This window comes from Struthio camelus, chromosome 1 (genome assembly GCF_040807025.1).
Source record: "Struthio camelus isolate bStrCam1 chromosome 1, bStrCam1.hap1, whole genome shotgun sequence".
NCBI lineage: Eukaryota > Metazoa > Chordata > Aves > Struthioniformes > Struthionidae > Struthio > Struthio camelus.
Window position 1 is genome coordinate 57,918,471 of NC_090942.1, and position 16,344 is coordinate 57,934,814.

General features: G+C 48.6%; 1 protein-coding gene across 1 annotated transcript; it reads right to left on the bottom strand.

Moving 5' to 3' along the window:
• Nucleotides 1-1,025: 1,025 nt before the first annotated feature.
• MIEF1 (mitochondrial elongation factor 1) lies at nucleotides 1,026-12,610 on the bottom strand. Its single transcript, XM_068941691.1, has 6 exons — nucleotides 12,484-12,610; nucleotides 11,764-12,192; nucleotides 10,432-10,580; nucleotides 10,099-10,279; nucleotides 7,782-8,044; nucleotides 1,026-6,695 (listed from the first exon to the last, which is right to left on the bottom strand). The coding sequence occupies exons 3-6, from the start codon at nucleotides 10,573-10,575 to the stop codon at nucleotides 5,889-5,891; spliced, it is 1,395 nt and encodes a 464-aa protein (XP_068797792.1). The 5' UTR covers nucleotides 10,576-10,580; nucleotides 11,764-12,192; nucleotides 12,484-12,610; the 3' UTR covers nucleotides 1,026-5,888.
• Between the last annotated feature and the right edge of the window lie 3,734 nt (nucleotides 12,611-16,344).

The following is a 16,344-nucleotide window of genomic DNA, read 5'->3' on the forward strand; positions in this document are numbered from 1 at the left end:
ATTGAACCAGAGCAGCAAAATAAAAATCAATCTGACTTTTAATGTGTTTAAAGTGATTTTGTTCAAAACTGACTTCTGCACGAGCACTTAGGAAAGACTGTGAACAGTTTGAGTTTTGTAAGCCAAGGTATCTCTCTTGCTCTCCTACTATTTGTAAAATGACAAGAACACTTTCTATATAGGGAATGATTTCAGATCTTCCCTGCCTTACCCTTTGGTCTGACTACTCTCTTTTGTCTTAGCATTTTCAAGATTATTCCATGGGATCACGTACTATAAAGTTATTATTAGCTGCTCACCACCACAGTTCTGGCTCTGGCATTTGTGAATAATGCAGTCCTCCTCAGAGTATGCTAATAAAACTTTTATACTGTGCTATCCCTGATTCTGTAGAGGACATATTTGTTACCTGAGTGCTATTTTAAGAAGGTTTTGAATCCAAAAGAAAAAAGAAAAAAAGGGATGGGCAATATTTCTTGTCTCCCTCAGGCCATAAAGATTAGCTTGACAGGGTTAAAGAGGATAAAGTCCAGATACCCCAAACAGCTACCCAAATGTCTAGACTTCTCCTAAGGACCCTTAGGATTAGAAGCCAATGCTGGGTTTCACTGGGAGGAGGGAGAACCTCACATTTCTCTCTTGCTGCATCTGTAAGTTAAGTCTCAACATTTCAAGATCCAGTCCCAGATTCGGTAAGCCATGCTAGAGCCATTGAATCATACCTAGCGTGGGTAGCTGGCCAACACATTTTATCTTATTTGGAAGAGAAACTTCTCCTTTGGAAGAGATTCCTCTAATTAAAATAAAAAAATTAAAAAAATTAAAAAAGCAGCAGCTGCTTAAGGCGTTTCTGGAGTTTAGAATATTAAAATAAACCGTTAAAAACCCAGAGGTGATCAAGTACTCAGGAAAAAAAAAGACATTCATCATGCAGTTCAACACTTTAGTAGCATGATAATCTCAAAGTTGGGGTATAGCCATCCTCTCTTCCCCCAGCCTAGGATTAATTTACAGAATAATCAGGCTGAAATTTATATATTTATTTTTAAAATTAAGAGATGCAAAAAACAAGCAAGTAAAACATAAGTTTGGGTGCATTTATTCCCAGGAAAGGACTGTGGTTGTATAACAACTTGTGCAAAGTATTTTACTTCTCCCCAAATTCACTTTACTTCTAAGCTGGTTGTTCCTTAGGCTAAGAACAAAAGACAAGCTGAGTCTTCACAGCCTGGAGAACCATTTATGCCATGCTGCTTTGCAGCAACCTTTTGCATACTTGAAATAATTATGACTCCCCTCAATAATTTCTTCGCTACATTAAACAAACACAGATCTTTTGATCTTTCCTTATTTTCATGCCAGGACAGCTTTTACGCAAAGGTGCAAACTGCTGCATGCATTAAACACGTATTGCAAGCTCGAGGCTTTCTAGGGGCATTTACCTGAGGGGGTCATAGCTGGCACAGATTCCACCAAGCAGCTTGTTTTAGCTATTCCCGTAATAGTACAAGTGACACAAAATAGGCTTGACCTCACCTGATCTGTTCCCACCACAGAACAGATTAAGGGGGGGAGGGGGGAAGAGTACCAGGAAACATTTTTTTCAGATACGTGAGCTCCCTTTCGAATTATAGCATATCCCCCCAAATAGTTAAATGTCAGTTACTGAGACGTCAGCACAATGTCTTTACCCTAGCATGTTTTCCCAGAATTAAAGAGCCAGGCTCCCTCAAAAGTCACATCTCTTTAGGTCCAACACTTCCCCTCCTCTTTCCCAGGTAGGCACGTAAAACTGGGGCTTATGTGAAGAACTTCAATATGCTCCCACACAGGCCAATGGCACAGTGGTTTCCTTATTGCCCCGAGGCTGATGCTTGGATAAGACAGGAGTACATTTGGCAGGGGAGAGGACTAGCATGTAGAAACAACTTTGTCATTGAACAAGGGTAGAGGAATCTGAACAGGAAAGTTAAGATTAAAAGAGGCACAGAAGCCTATGAAGTCTGGGGAACCACATGAAACGCAGCTCTCTGCCCAGGCATGTGGGCTATCAGAGAAAGGGAGGGAGGCACAGCTCCATAATTATGCAGCATCTTGTGACTTCTGTGAACACTGCCAGGAGCAAGCAGGGTGCAGCACCTAGCTGATCGCTCTCCCAAGGCAAGCTGCAGAGGGTTGAGCACCCTAAGCTGCAAGGGGAAGGCAGCGAATCAGCAAGGGGCAAGTCAGTCCCCTAAGCACTAGCGCCAGTGCAGAATTATGTCAACATAGAGGTGATGCCCCTCCCTTGCACACAGACGACAAACAGAGACACTCCTTTGTTTATAAACACATCAGAGACAACCAGGTTACTGTGGAAAGTTATTTTATTTCGGAATTCCACGCACTCTGTCACAGACCATGCACTAGACTTTTCCTTTTACGAATCCACAGCCTCCAGGCCTGAGAGACATGGGGCACCATCTCTTCATTTCGCGCTGCTAGTAACCACATGCTAAGAGTGAAGGCCATGAGAGCAGCTTGCCAGGAGGCAGAGGGCAGCCTCTTCTTTCCATAATTGCTTTTAAATACTTAAAAAGAAATCCATTTGACTTGAAAGATTAGCAGTGGAGCACAGCAGCAGTGAAAACCCACTGCTGAGCAAGTTGGTTCTCCCCCCACAGTTAGAGGGAACGAGACAATCTCATGGCACAACGCACCAAGGCATTTTTGGAGCCCAGTGCAAACAGCCAGTGCAAGCTCTGGGCCTGTTACAATCATTCGTCTCCAAGTTGCTCTGCCAGGAGCTGCCCTTTTCACATTCAGCTTTAGGCCCCTCTGCTGCGCTGCAATTTTGGCTAGGAAAGAGCCTACCAATAGGTGAGACAAAGCAGCCCTCCTGGCTGTATGTCAACACGTGTACTGCATCTTAACATGGAAAGGTGCCAGTTCAAAAGACTCTCCGACAATCTCTGTTCGACCCCAGGCTGGGTACAGCGTTAGTGGAGATTTCCTGCATACTTGCCCTGCTCCTTCCTCCCTGCCTCTATCACCCCCTATGCCTGACCCTGCTCTTGAAACATTCATAGATGCAGTGTCCCTGTGACCTATTACATCTTTGGCCTTTGCTGAGACTGCCACTGCCAGGGCAGTTATTGCCCACTGTGGGGGCTGTCTGTAGAAAGTGAATATCTACCTCTCACAAACAGGCTTGTGGCTAGCTCAGAAGAAGGGAAAAACTGAAAGGCAGAAATGATGGAAGTGATTTGAAGTGAAGTGGAGCAAAGTCTACTGGGAAGACAAAAAGGCAGCTTCAGTCTCCATTTGATACATGAATTCAGCTCAATAGCAGCAACAAGAAATGGCCATAAAAATATTAATTCATTAGGTTGCCAGGAAGAAGCAAAAGCATTCACGTAACAAATTCTACTGCATACAGATATGTATGTGGCAAATGTCCTGAAGCTAACTCAGACACTGGCTTCCTCCTGCTTCTGCCTCACCTTTTTTGTGACTATAGTTTTGATCATTCCAAACCATGCGGCTGCTCAATTCTGCATGAAGACCATGGTATTGGAGTCAGCACCAAGTGAGAGGTGAGATCACACTGAAGAAATGAACATGTGGGGAACCCCTGACAACCCTGATATTTTAATATTTTGTTGACCTTCAAGTAATTAGAAGAAAGGGGAATTTCCCCAAACACCCTATGGGCTCAAAGTCTTGCCTGTCTGCTTTTAGGGTAGGAAGGCTGACATCAGAAAGGCAGTGAAGGACAGGGAAAGGAAGGAGGAAAAATTCCAGGAACTAGAGTGAAGAGCAATCAACAACAGATCCAACACTGACTGCTGCAAAAACTTACAAGTAACACAAAATCTTACAAACAGAATTTCTGTTAACCTTTTAGACTATATATACACACAAACTTCAAAGTATGCATCTGGCAGTCTAGAAAATGCCAGTACCCTAAGGATTAAATAATTTAAAATGTAACATTGCATTATCACTGTATACAGAATACTATCTGACACGCTCACTAAAATGGACGGATTGTCCGAGAAAGATGTGCCCTCCCTCATCTCACCTGCACTGCCTCTAAAAAGAAAACAAGGGATAAAGACTCAGCGATTCCACTTCTGACACTCACCTTGAAACTCTCCTCTCAAAGGGGAGTAAATCCTGAGGGAAAGGCAAGGGCAAAGGGTGCCTGCTTCTGCCAACCTCTGCTGCTGCGATACCTCTCTCCCTTGGCTAGAAAGGCTGGACAGCAAGCAAAGGTGCTAAAGATGGGGAAAGGCAGTTATAATTCTCTAACGATGGCTGCGCTTGTCATTGGAGATACATAGCCCCAGATTCAGGAGGATACCGTCCCTCCCCTTCTCTGAAGACAGGAAGCCAAAAGGCTGAATGGAGAGTATACAGAATCCACGTGGTTAGTGTATGAGATGCCAGCTGTGCTGCAGCTGCTCCCTCAAAGCCATACCCCGGTCCAGCAGCAGATGGAAGGACAGTCAAGGGAAAACAGTGTGACAGCTTTGGGAAACAGGAATCAGCAGAAGTGCATTGCCACTAGGTCCAAACAGACAGAAGAAGGTGGTGTGCCTTTCCAAGCTTTCTAATAGTAACTGTAAACTGAGAACGCTGACGAGTCAGCGTGCTGGAATGAGGAAGGGGGGGAAAAAAAAAAGCTTCAGTTCACAGGTGACTGGGATGAAGGACTAAAAGACACACAGAAAGCAGACGGTGAAGCTAGCTTCTTTCTCAACGCCAACATTGCATACGTACACTAATTTCTGTGTATGGGTCAGAATCTCAATAACGACACCAGCACAGTCCTCTCAGCTTCACTGACTTACACCTGATGAGAATCTGGCTACATGTGCATATTACAAAAACTCTTCGAGGCACACGGTCCTGCTTCCACCTCCTAAAAACCAGAACAGCCATATGCTCTCAGGGGAAAGATGAAAAAGTAATCCCCATTCCCACGCGTGTCTCCCACACCTCCCCCATAATCAGTCTCTCTTCCTCTAGGCCAGAGAGACATCTGAAAAGCTGCCCTGTTCTCCATTCCCAGGGCCATTCCCACCAGCAACGCCCAACAGGTCTGGCTAGGCAGGAATGGCAAGCCCTGCTCCTTCAGCCTCATCACATAGCCAGACCACAGAAGTTTCTTCCAAGCCTCCCTGCAACAGCTTCAGTGAGAATTGCCCACACTGAAGGCTGCGTCACAGCAGGCTGGACACTACTCCTAAACCCAGCTTATGAAGGATGAAGAGGCTCTGTAGGAGCAGGAGCCATGGGCATGTGCATTCTCCTCTTCATAGCTCAACAGCCCCAAATGCTGTCAATATAAATCATTATTCAGAGTTCATTCAAAAATACAACAGCCCTAGCCAAAATACCTCATTCAGGCTGCACATTTGGGTTAGAGAGACAAAAAGGGGGAAGTGAGACAGTGTGGACCAGGGGACGCACAGAAACACGTGGGCAAAATCAGACAGGAGGAAATGAAAGGACCTCAATGCAAGTCTGCTAAAATCGTCACTGGATTCACCAGCCCAGTTCCACCTTCTCCAGACCAAAATTGATTCACTGCAGTAAGTATATCACAGGAGAAAGAAGTGCATAGCGTTTTTTGGTAGACACTTAAACATCAGCAGAACTTATCCAAAGATCTTACAGCTGCAGCGTTATCCTCTTTTCCCTAGCCAACAGGTAACTGCTGGGACAGAGATGGTGGAAATGGACCAGTAGCACCAAGAAATCCAGTGGGAGCACCAGCTCCACAGCAGGAAATAATAGTGAACCAAAAGGAGACAGAGAGAGAGAAGTGGAGGAGACATATTTCGCAGTAATCCTAGTCCATCTTGGCTAAACGCCATCAGCGTTCCCCCAGTAAGGCCCCGTTACGTCTGCAGCAAGACCTCTGGCTCTGAGAGAGAGCTGTAAAGGGTATAGCCCAGCTCATCCACTTCTTCCGGGGTAAGCTCTGAAAACAAGTTCACCTTGGGGTTCAGAGCACTAGGGAGGACACCCGCCTCCAAGTAGCGTATCAATCCCTTCAGTGCCTGCAAGAAGCGGTCAGCCAGCACATCTTGGGACCAGTTGGACTCCTCTTGGGATAGGTGCAGAATGACATTGGTGAGCTGGCTGGCAGTGAGGTGACCCAGGGCTGGATTTGACTTGCATACTGCTTTGAAGATCTTCAGGCACAAGCAACGGCAGCCAGAATCACACTGGTCCAGGGCCCGGAGGCGAGCAGTTTCTGCCGGCCGCAGGCTCAGTCGCCACAGATTGTCATTCTGGGCCAGTCGATGGGGTTTGGCCACAAGGATGATGTCACCCAGGGTCAGGGATGGTAGGAAGTCAATAAAAAGATGCCTTTCTGGATCATACTGGACTTCCAGCGTCAAATCTCCTGGGGGAGCTGCTGGACGGATCACATAATCCAAAAGAGTCCCAATTGCTGGCCAGTTGATAGAGCCAGCTACAACTTTCTCAAAGGTGTCTGCTACAGCTTTGGGGGAAAGGTAGCCCCCCACCACACAGCGGTCCCAGTAGCTGCTCCCGCGGGGAAAGTACTCTGGGTTTTCCCGACGCACCAAGTAGAAGCCAGGAATGTTCATGATAGTGTCCTCCCCAGGGATGCACGACCACAGGTTCTGCTCCAGCATCAGAGGCACAATAAGCTGGATGTGGTCAGCTGTCACTACCTTTCACAAGAGAGAAAAACAGGTAAGGGCCAGGTTTCTCCCAGCACACTCAGTTTTTTTTTCCACCACCTCTAGATAGCCTTCTGTTCAAAGGAACTTGGAATAAGCATTCAGCTGTCTCACTCTCCTCTCTGCATGGGATTCACAGCCTCCCTTTCATCAAGGGACATTTTGAAGGCCCATTTCCCACCATCAGTGGAATAACTCCAAAGTATAATACAAATTAGTGCTTATATGGCACTTGCTACTTAGAGATCTTTAAATACTTAAAGGACCTGACATGGATTGTACATACAAGAATCATTTTGCCTCCTACTGCAAGATGCAGCTGGCCCAAGGCAGAGCAATGCCATATGATAATTTAAAACAGGAGGGTATTACATTTCTAGCCTAGCTTAAGTCACCATGGTTTAATTATCCCATGTTACAGCTAGGTACTGCCCTCACCCGGTCTGCCACATTGTTTGGAAAAGGTCATTAAAGGTCCCTTTTCACCAATGTGATTAAGACTCCAGATCCAAGTTTCACTTGACATTCAATGCTCCAGAATGGAGCTCTGATTCAAACCAAGAAGCGTGCCTCTGAATCACTCACTATAGCCATGGGCATCTTTCCATCAGGGAGATATGCAGCAGGGACTGCTGTCCAATCCAGGTCTGTCATGCATTTAAAAAAAAAAAAAAAAAAGTAGGGAAGACCTACATGAATACACAGGAGTCCTAAGAGAATGCCATATATTCAGAAGAAAATGGAAGGGACAGAGAAAGAGAAAACAGAATTGTACTGGAGATGCCCCAAGAAAAACACAGCTAAAGGGAGGGAAGGAGGGAAAGGAAAGAAGGCTCTGAGCTAATAAAAGCGGCTACAAGCAAACACTTTGCAGTCAAGGCCAAAATAATCTGGTCATCCCTGTTCAAAAAAGTACTGCAGAAATCAACGCCTAGCTCCACAGCGGGAAATGCAACACCAGAAGCCTTATTACAGAGGAATGTTGTGCTGAGACAGCATGGCCAACAGAGAAGCCAGAAATGCCCATGCCTAGTCAGCCTTCTGAATAATGACCCATCATACGGCCCCAGGAATTACCTGCAAATCATCATACAGGCTCCCACTGAGGTACATGTCACGCAGGGGCATGTCCGGCAGCTTGGCGCGTAGGAAGCTGCGCAGCTCAGCACAAATATCCACAGCTGCTTGCTTGGCCCGGGCCTGCTCATCTGCTGGGATAGCTACCTTCCTCCGATAATAAGCAAAGAGCTTTTCTTGCAGAGACAAACGAAGGCGTGATTTTTTCAGTTCCACTTGACTCCTCTTGGCAGACGGCTTGGGCTTTGTGGGTCGGAAAAAGTCTGCAAGACAGAAGGAAGACTGCTGATTGTCCCCACCATTTCGCTGTGAAGTGATCCGCAGCAGGAAATCTGCGTGGAAGTGCACCCTCCTGGGTCTCAAAAAGCTTTTAGCAGACTTTTTGCATGCTTTACACCAGTACCATTCAAAAGGGAAATGCTGAGAAACTTCAAAAGAAACCATTAAGGAATCGAGAAGGGTGAAAGTAAGTCACTATCTGGAGCTTAGCCAGAACAAGACTAATGTTCTCATCTTCCACAAGAAGTACTTTAATGGCTAAGTGGGCAGTACCTGAGTTCAAGTTCATCAAAAATTCAGCACTATTACCAGATCAGCTCCTTGTAACATGATGCCAGAGCAGGGGATAAAACATGATTGAACAACCATCACTAGCTCCTTAAGTGGGTTTTTACAAATTGTCAGCAAAGCCCCCTCCTGACTAGGGTATGAGGTTGGAGAAAATCATGCCATCTAGAAATGAAGTAGCTGCTGAGGCTCTGTGACCACCATCTATCACAAAGGTAAGCTGAGAGACCTTGGGGCCCAGCAGAACTCACGCAACCACAGCCCCAGTGAAAACCTCTTTCAAAATTCCATTCATCAAAGAGAAGAGAGCAGACTCTTACACAAAAGTCAGCAATACAATGCTTTATGCCACTGTTGGTACGATTAAGCAATGTCTAACCTGCATAGATTTGCTCTAAACTCTGTTTTTTCAGAAGGGTTTCTTACAGAAATGAGTCTATACTTCCCATCTACCTTTCAGACTTCTCTTAAACTTGACCAAGAGTTTCAAAAGTTATTAGAAGAATTAAGAAAAAGTTACAGGACCAAGAGAGCCTAAGTCTTTGGAAGGGCTGTGGAACTTTAGCAGTGGGATACAGGGGAGATCCTGCAAGCCAGTGGCGCCATTAAGGCAATCAGCAATTGCACATTTGTCCAGGAAGAGGCATTTGGCCATACAGCATGAGCAGAACAGCAGACTAAGCAGCACATGGATCTTTCTTGCTCGACCTCAGCAGCTCCTGCCTCTTGTCCCATTGCAGTCTCCTGGGGCAGATAAGGGAGTTCATGTAAAGCCAGAGGAAACCAGACTTCAAAAACCAGTTATGAAACAATTTATTTCTTCAATTTTAAATTTTAAGACATTATCATCAATGGTTTAAGCCTCACTCCTCGTCTTTTGGAAATCCAAACTAATGATCTAGACCCCCTTTAACAGAGCAGCCTAGATATTTAATGCTTCCTTGGCAGAAAATCCATTGCCATCGTGAAGATTACTTTCTTACAGGGGTCTGGAAACTAAGTTAAAGCTTGAGGGTTATTTTTCAGATTCAAAATCACTCAGCTGAGAAGATCACCAATTTTTGTTTTAAATCTCTAAACGTAAATCTCAAAAGGTGAATGGGGGATGGAAAGTAAAACCTGTGAGAAAAAACAGCCAAATACCTACAAACACTGATGGACTTTCAACTACTTATTACCTAATTCAGAAAGAAGACTTCAAGTCACTGTTTACGACTTGATGAAGACAGTAGCTCACCGATAAGCAGCACTATAAAGGCACACAGAGCTACAAGTTTTTTTTAGGAAAACAAGAGATACAATGTAGAAAATACCGTTAAGCATCAACTGCTAGTATATTAATAACTTTAATACTCCCCTCAAAAGGAGGCAGAGGAACTGGAATGGTCCAAAGAGGCAACAGAGATGTTCAAAGGTGTGGAATGACTTTTTAAGAATAGAGATTGCACAGATAATAACTATTCAATTTGACAGAGAAATGAAATGGCTGAGGGAGAATAAAATTTAGGCCCATAAAGTAAAGAGAAGCACAAAGAATGCAAACAGGCAATTATTATTCACCAGTTCCTGATACCAGTTATTGGCTTCCAATTTTTGAAATTATCAGGAGACCTGTTTAACCCCTGGCCCCCTCCTCTCAAAAACCACTGGGCTAGATAGGGCATTCTCTTTTCCTACGTTCCTTTAAATGAATACAGGGTTTATGGGCCTGGACGACTATGCCATGCAGGAGTATCACACTGCTCCTTACCTGTGTCTGCGGCTGAAGGATCAGTGGGAAGGGTCTGCAGGGAGCGGCTCAGGTTAGTTTTCATGTCTTGGGTCAGTAATCGCGAGGAGGATCCCAGCCAGTTTGGCTCTTCCCAGCTTCTCTTTCCTGACTGGCTCAAGCGAGTGGGGCTGCTGGGAGCACTGATCGCCCGATCGTACATCTAAAACAACAGCAGCAGGCACGACTTGAGTTAAGTGCCCAACGCTTGCACTTCACCCAATCTAGCACCAGCACTCCATGTCCTTGTTGCCCCCCCTCCTGCTTCCCAGCACCCCTGTGCTCAGGGGCCACCTCGCTGCCCCACAGACTCACCCGTTTGACGGCCAGCGTGGCAATGCCCAGCACAGCAGCTCCACCCACGCCCAGCACCAGCCGGGCGTTGGACAGCACGAAGTCGATGGCTGTGCCGATGCCGTTGTCATCCTTTTTTCCTTTACGCGGCCCAGCGCCTGCCATCTCACCTGAAAGGAGCGTTGAACAAAAGGGTCAGAACAGTGCAGCCCTAACGGTACACTCCCGTTCCCTCCATCGCACACTGGCCGCTCTTGGGGTCTTAACACTGAGCTGTAGGAAGGGACTATCTAACTCTGCATCTGCTTTAACTATCTTCCCTCTAGGAGCTGCTTATTCCCAGACACGCCAGAACGACAACACTGACCAAGTTCTGCAATGGCAGCATTTCCTTGCCTCCAGCTCTGTTTATGACCTGAAGAAAAACACCTCAATTTTGCGTGACCAGTAATCATGTAAGCAGATTTATTTGTGCAGTCACCTAATACTTTATAAAAAGAAGGTAAGCTTTCTTCAGTAACACTTTGCAATAAAATCCTGTATATTACGTAAAACTATATTACTATTTGTGTCTTTTCCTTTTAGTTGGTGCTCCTCAGCTAGACTATGGCCTCTTTTATAGCAATTTATTTTCTCTTTCTCAAGCTAAAGCATGTAATTTTGTTCACACACAAGGCGATGCAGGGAGTATCTGGTGCTTGATCATGAAAAACCAGAATCTTCCTAGGAGCTGGCAGGCAGTCTCAGAGTAGAGACGCGTCCATCCGCTCCCAGACTCATTTTTGAGCAATGGCTAAAACCAGGAATTTCAGAAACACCCAAGGATCAGCATTAGAGACCACAAAGAACCACAAAGGGAATAGCTTCCTTGCTTTCATCAGCTGTTTCTTCCTGCCTGCAAGGCTGGTGGGTTTGATTCTCACATAAGTCATATATAACATGAACTAATGTTCCTATTTGCTTAGATTTATACTTTCGATTCCTTTTTATTCTCTGATCTCAATATTTACATTCAAAGTTTCAACCATACATATAAAACAAGCTTTGCCGCCACAATACCTGCAGGTGGATCCTCAGTGAAACTAAATGAAAAGACCACAGAACTTTTGTAATCTGACGCAAGCTCAGTTCTCTAAGTCGCTTTCAAAGCCAGCTAAAGGTTCAGTGCCTGCCTGACTCTGGCAGCTTAAAACAGCCTTTTTATTTTTCTAAGACCAAGTTACAGTCTAAGAAAGAAGGTTCCTGCCTTGAGGAAACAGGGATCCAGTTACTAAGCAGAAAATAACAGTCTCTCATAAAATTAACTGTAATATTAAGCTAAAGAACACAGTTATATCATTGGGAGTGACCTACCTGTGGCCTAATGCATTTGTAAGGGGAACAGGAGAGCACCCCCCCCGCACAACGGCGGAAGCGCCTTCCTGGCTTCTTCAAGGTAGTGGTGGGCAGAAAGTATCAACCATCTGTCTCAGTAAAGGTGGCGATTTTGGAAGGAAAGGGAAACTATGTGGGGACAAAAGAAGCTATGGAGAAGAGGGACTCTCTAAACCAAGCCCCCGAGTTTGCTGTGCAGGAAAGCCTGTCCCTTCTCCAACTGTCTTTCCTTGTCTTCCAGCCGCTCCAGCCCCTGGTTCTTGCGGAACTCGCGCCGGATGAAGGCGAGGTAGAAATCCCGGTCCGTGTAGCGGAGCCCGCGGCCCTGGCGCAGCAGAGCCCGGTAGAGGGTCAGGACAGCCCCCCGGGACCAGGCGGCCATGGGGAACGGGTGTGCAGCCAGGCGCTCTGCAAAGAGGTCAAGGACGGGAGACGTGAGCGCAGCTTTCCCCTTTCCCTTCGCACCTCCCGCTGCGAGCCTGGCCCCAGGGCCTGCTGCCCTCCGCGGCCCGGGCCGGGGCAGCCTCTCTGACGGGGCCCCGGGATAACGGCGCCCCCCGAGGGCAGAGCCCACCGCGGGAGGGGGGGAAGGGGGCAGCCCGGCCCCGCGGCCTGGCCCTCCCCAGTGGGGCCGCCCCGCGCCGCCAGCCCCCCTCCCCGGGGGAGGGGCCCACGGGGACAGGCCGCCTACGCACTCACCGCGGAGGATCGGCGAGGCGCTCGGGCCCCTCACGGCAGCCCCGTCCCCTCGGCGGGGCCCGCACCGCTCCGGGGGTCACCCGGCAACATGGCCGCTCCGCTTCCGGGTCGCGACCCCGACCCCCTCCAATCATCGAGCCAGCACGCCGAAGCCCAAACAGTCCTCCCGGGAGGACTTCCGGCCGGCCAGCCCCCCCCTTTCCCCCCCCCCAAACTTCCTAGCGCGGCGCCGCGAGCGCGGCGCTGTCTCCCCCTTCCGGCTGGACGGCGAGCGAGAGGGGACGGGCGGGGCGGCGCCGCCCGCGACGGCGCCCTCTGCTGGCGGGGAGGGGACGGGCAGGGCCCACCTGCGCCCCCTCCCCAGTTGCTCCCAGTTGGGGCTGGGATGGGGCAGGCTCAGCCCAGCGCTGGGCCGGGTCCAGGCGGTCATTTCAAGGCGGGGGAAGTTTCCAGAGACACAACTCAGACTCAGGCCGTCCCTCGCCCTGGCGAGCTGGCAGCTGTGCTGCCACCGCACAGCTCCCAGGCTGGGGTAAGGGGCGGAGGGAGGCCTCGACGCCTGCCCGGCCTGCACCCGGACGTAGGGCGAGGTGCTGTACGGCCCTGCTACAGGGAGAAGCTGGGGCCAGTTCATGGAGGGGAGAGGGGAACGGGCAGTGCTGGGAGCCTCTGCCACGAGGGAGGAAGAGGATGGAGCAGGGACCTCGACTGGGGATAGCTGGAAACCTTACAGGGAAAGGCTACAGGATCTGTGTGGGGAAGGAGAAAGGCCAGGTGGGAAGAGAAACCCCCCAGTGTGGCCTGGAAGGACCAAGATGTGAGTGTGTGGGGGAAGCAGCTCTTTATCCTTGACATATAAAATTATAAGACTGGTTTTCTTCTCACTGCTAGGCCTGAACTCCACAAGGACTCAGTTTCACTAGGGCTGCAAGAATTGCCACTACAGATAACCCAAGGTCCTCCTGTGCCTGTATCCTGTCTCTGAACACCGCGGGTCGAGCTGAACAGCCAAAGGTGGAGAAGCCACTTCCCTCATTAGCTTTAATTCTAGTCCCTAATAGGGGTGGGTTTGAACCCTCAAGTCTATGGGTTAGTGGGAAACCTGACAGTTTCCCTTTAGGCTTTCAGTTGCCCTCAAAGCCAGATTCTGTATTCACACCGAGAACAAGCTTGCCAGGTGGAATAAGGCTGCCAGGCGCTGTGAAGCAGCTGGGGCAGAAGGCAGGGATTTGCAGAGAATCCTTGAGGACTGTACGCTTAATGCTGCCCGTTCAAGGCTGTGCAGGCTGAGGCAGCACCTCCTCGTGACACTGTGCTTGCTCTACACTGGAAAGTCTTGTTATCAATATGCATCTCATTTACTTTGTTGAGACTTGCTGGGTTCTTGACCTCAGTGGCTTTGCATGGTTGTGAGCACGCTCTCAGGACAGTTCAGGACAGCTGGAACACAAATATACACTTCCTTTTGTTGTTTTGACTTTTACAAGCCTAAATGCCATTCAGTGGCTTCATGCGATGTGTGGCGCCACATCCACAGCACAGCTTACCACGGTCATCACAGCCTGTCTGCGCTGGCTGCTTAGCAGTGAGGTGAAGGGAAATAGTAAAGGGGCAGACTCGTTTTTGTTATGTTTCAGGATAGACACAGAGCAGTGAGTTAACTCTGTCTGAGGGTACCTCCAGCTATCCTGATGCTTCTTATAGAATAACTTATTACATTCAAGCTCCTCATTTTTATCGCCAGGGAACCCCATGGCTTGCCTGGAAATTTCAAAGCCCGCCTAGGGCTCTGGGATGAAGGCAGTAGCTGGCCTGAGGAGATGAAACAAGCCTCCCAAAAGCAGGACCTTCCATTCCCCCTCCCCATCCAAGTGCAAATGCCCCCTTTTCATTATTGCCTTCTCCACTATCAACTGCTATTGGGAGTAACTATTCGTCCTTACCCATCCCCATCCCCTCCTCCCCCAATCCTTCCAAAATAGAAAACACAACTACATACGCCATGCCTCCCTGGGGGAGAGGGGGAGAGAAAGAACAAATGCGTGTGACAGAGGAGAGCCACATCACTTTATGCACGTCTCAACGACACCAGATACGACTGATAGAATTGAACAGAAAGAAAACCAGACTCCGGACTGCCTTGCTCTGTGCCAATCTCCTCTTGTTCATTTCCTTTCCGAGATAAACAACCCCAATCGTTTTGATCTCTCTTCATGTGCAAGTTTGCCATGCCCCTAATCAGCCTTTCTGAGAAAGGCTTACTTGAACTGCAGACAGTATTCCCAGAGAGGCCGCGCTACTGATTTACATAATAGCATTATCATATTTTCCATATTATTCTCCCCTTCTTCTTTCTGCATGCTAATATTTTGTACGTGCTTTTCTAACCTGCAGCTGCTCACCGCGCCAAGGTTTGTGTGGGACTGCTTACAGTGACATTCAGACCCTTTCCTGAGTTGCTAGAGTCAGTCTGGAGCTTTATAATTTTTACATGCAATCTGTTTTCTTTTTTCTGACTTTGCATATGCCAAGTTAAAGCATGGTGAATGCATGTTGTTGCCCATTTGCCATATTTACATTTTACTTACATTCTTTTCCTACCTCCTCAGGAGTCACTAGCTTTGAGTCATCTCCTAAAAAATGTTTAGTATATTGCTCATCCTCCTTTCCAGATCATCAGTTCATATACTAAGCTACCCAGTACCTCAGAGAGCATTCATATTCCCTGCCCTTAACCTTCTGCCAGAATGAAAATCAGTCCCTGAACTCTCCTCCCGGCTTCCTGTCTCCTCGTTGGGTTGCTGATCCATAAAAATCCTTTACTTCTCACAACAGGGCTATATAACCTCTAGACAGGTGCACTGATGAATCCCGTTCCTGAGGCTCCTAAGCCTGGATCAAAACTTTTGCAGCTGCATGCGGCAAACCACTGAGGCAGTATAAATGGACTCTGACAGATCAGGCTTGCGTGGAGCCGTGCGCGTGTGCTGGGGTGAGCTGACTTTGGAGCTCGTTGTGCTGCGTCAGGTGCAGCCTTGCAGCTGCCCTCACGCAGGGACGGCACCGGGCCCTGGCAGCAGGTCCAAGCTCTTCTCACCCGGCTCTCCTTCATCCCTCCAGATCGCATGCAGCCCCCACTCCCACTATGAGTCCCCGGGGGGGACCCGGCCTCATCCTGCAGGCTGGGGAGCCCTGCTCACAGGGTGAGTGACAGGGGAGCTGGGGCAGTGCAGGGCCACCAGCGGGAGCCTACGGTCTGCAGCAGGGCTGCCAGGGTGCGTAGCTCCTGTCCGCTCACGGGCCTAGGGCGTTGCGCCTGTGCACGGAGGGGATTCTCCGAGGAAGATTTCGGACTGTGCTTCGTCTCCAGAGCCGTCTGCATCTTCTTTGAAGGGTAAGGCAGGTGAAAGCAAAGATGTGACCACAGCCCAGGAGAATAAGAGCTGCTCCTTAGCTTCCCCAGAGACAGGACCTCCTTGCATTGAGGTGCCCTGGATGTGCGCAACGCTGTGAAAGAAGCGTAAGAAGGCCTGTTTTGGGGACTTTCCTTGCTACCCTCCTGCCATGGGAGTCGAGGACTACAGACCTTCGTAAGCACCCCCTCCCCAGCCTGGCCCCCTTCAGTTACGCCTGTTTTAGTGTTTTGTTCTGTTTTTTTTTTCCGGGCCAGCTGCCAGCTCCTGGGCCCCTCGCCAGCAGCTGTGTATGTTGTGAACTCCTCAGGCCATGCTGTTCAGCGTGCCTCCAAACTGCCCCAGCCCCTCTGGGGAGGCGGCTCACTGGCTCGCTGTGCCCGCCAGCGCCTCTCCATGTGGCCCCTGCCTGCTGCAGCTCTGATCCGCGGCACCAGCCACTTGCAGC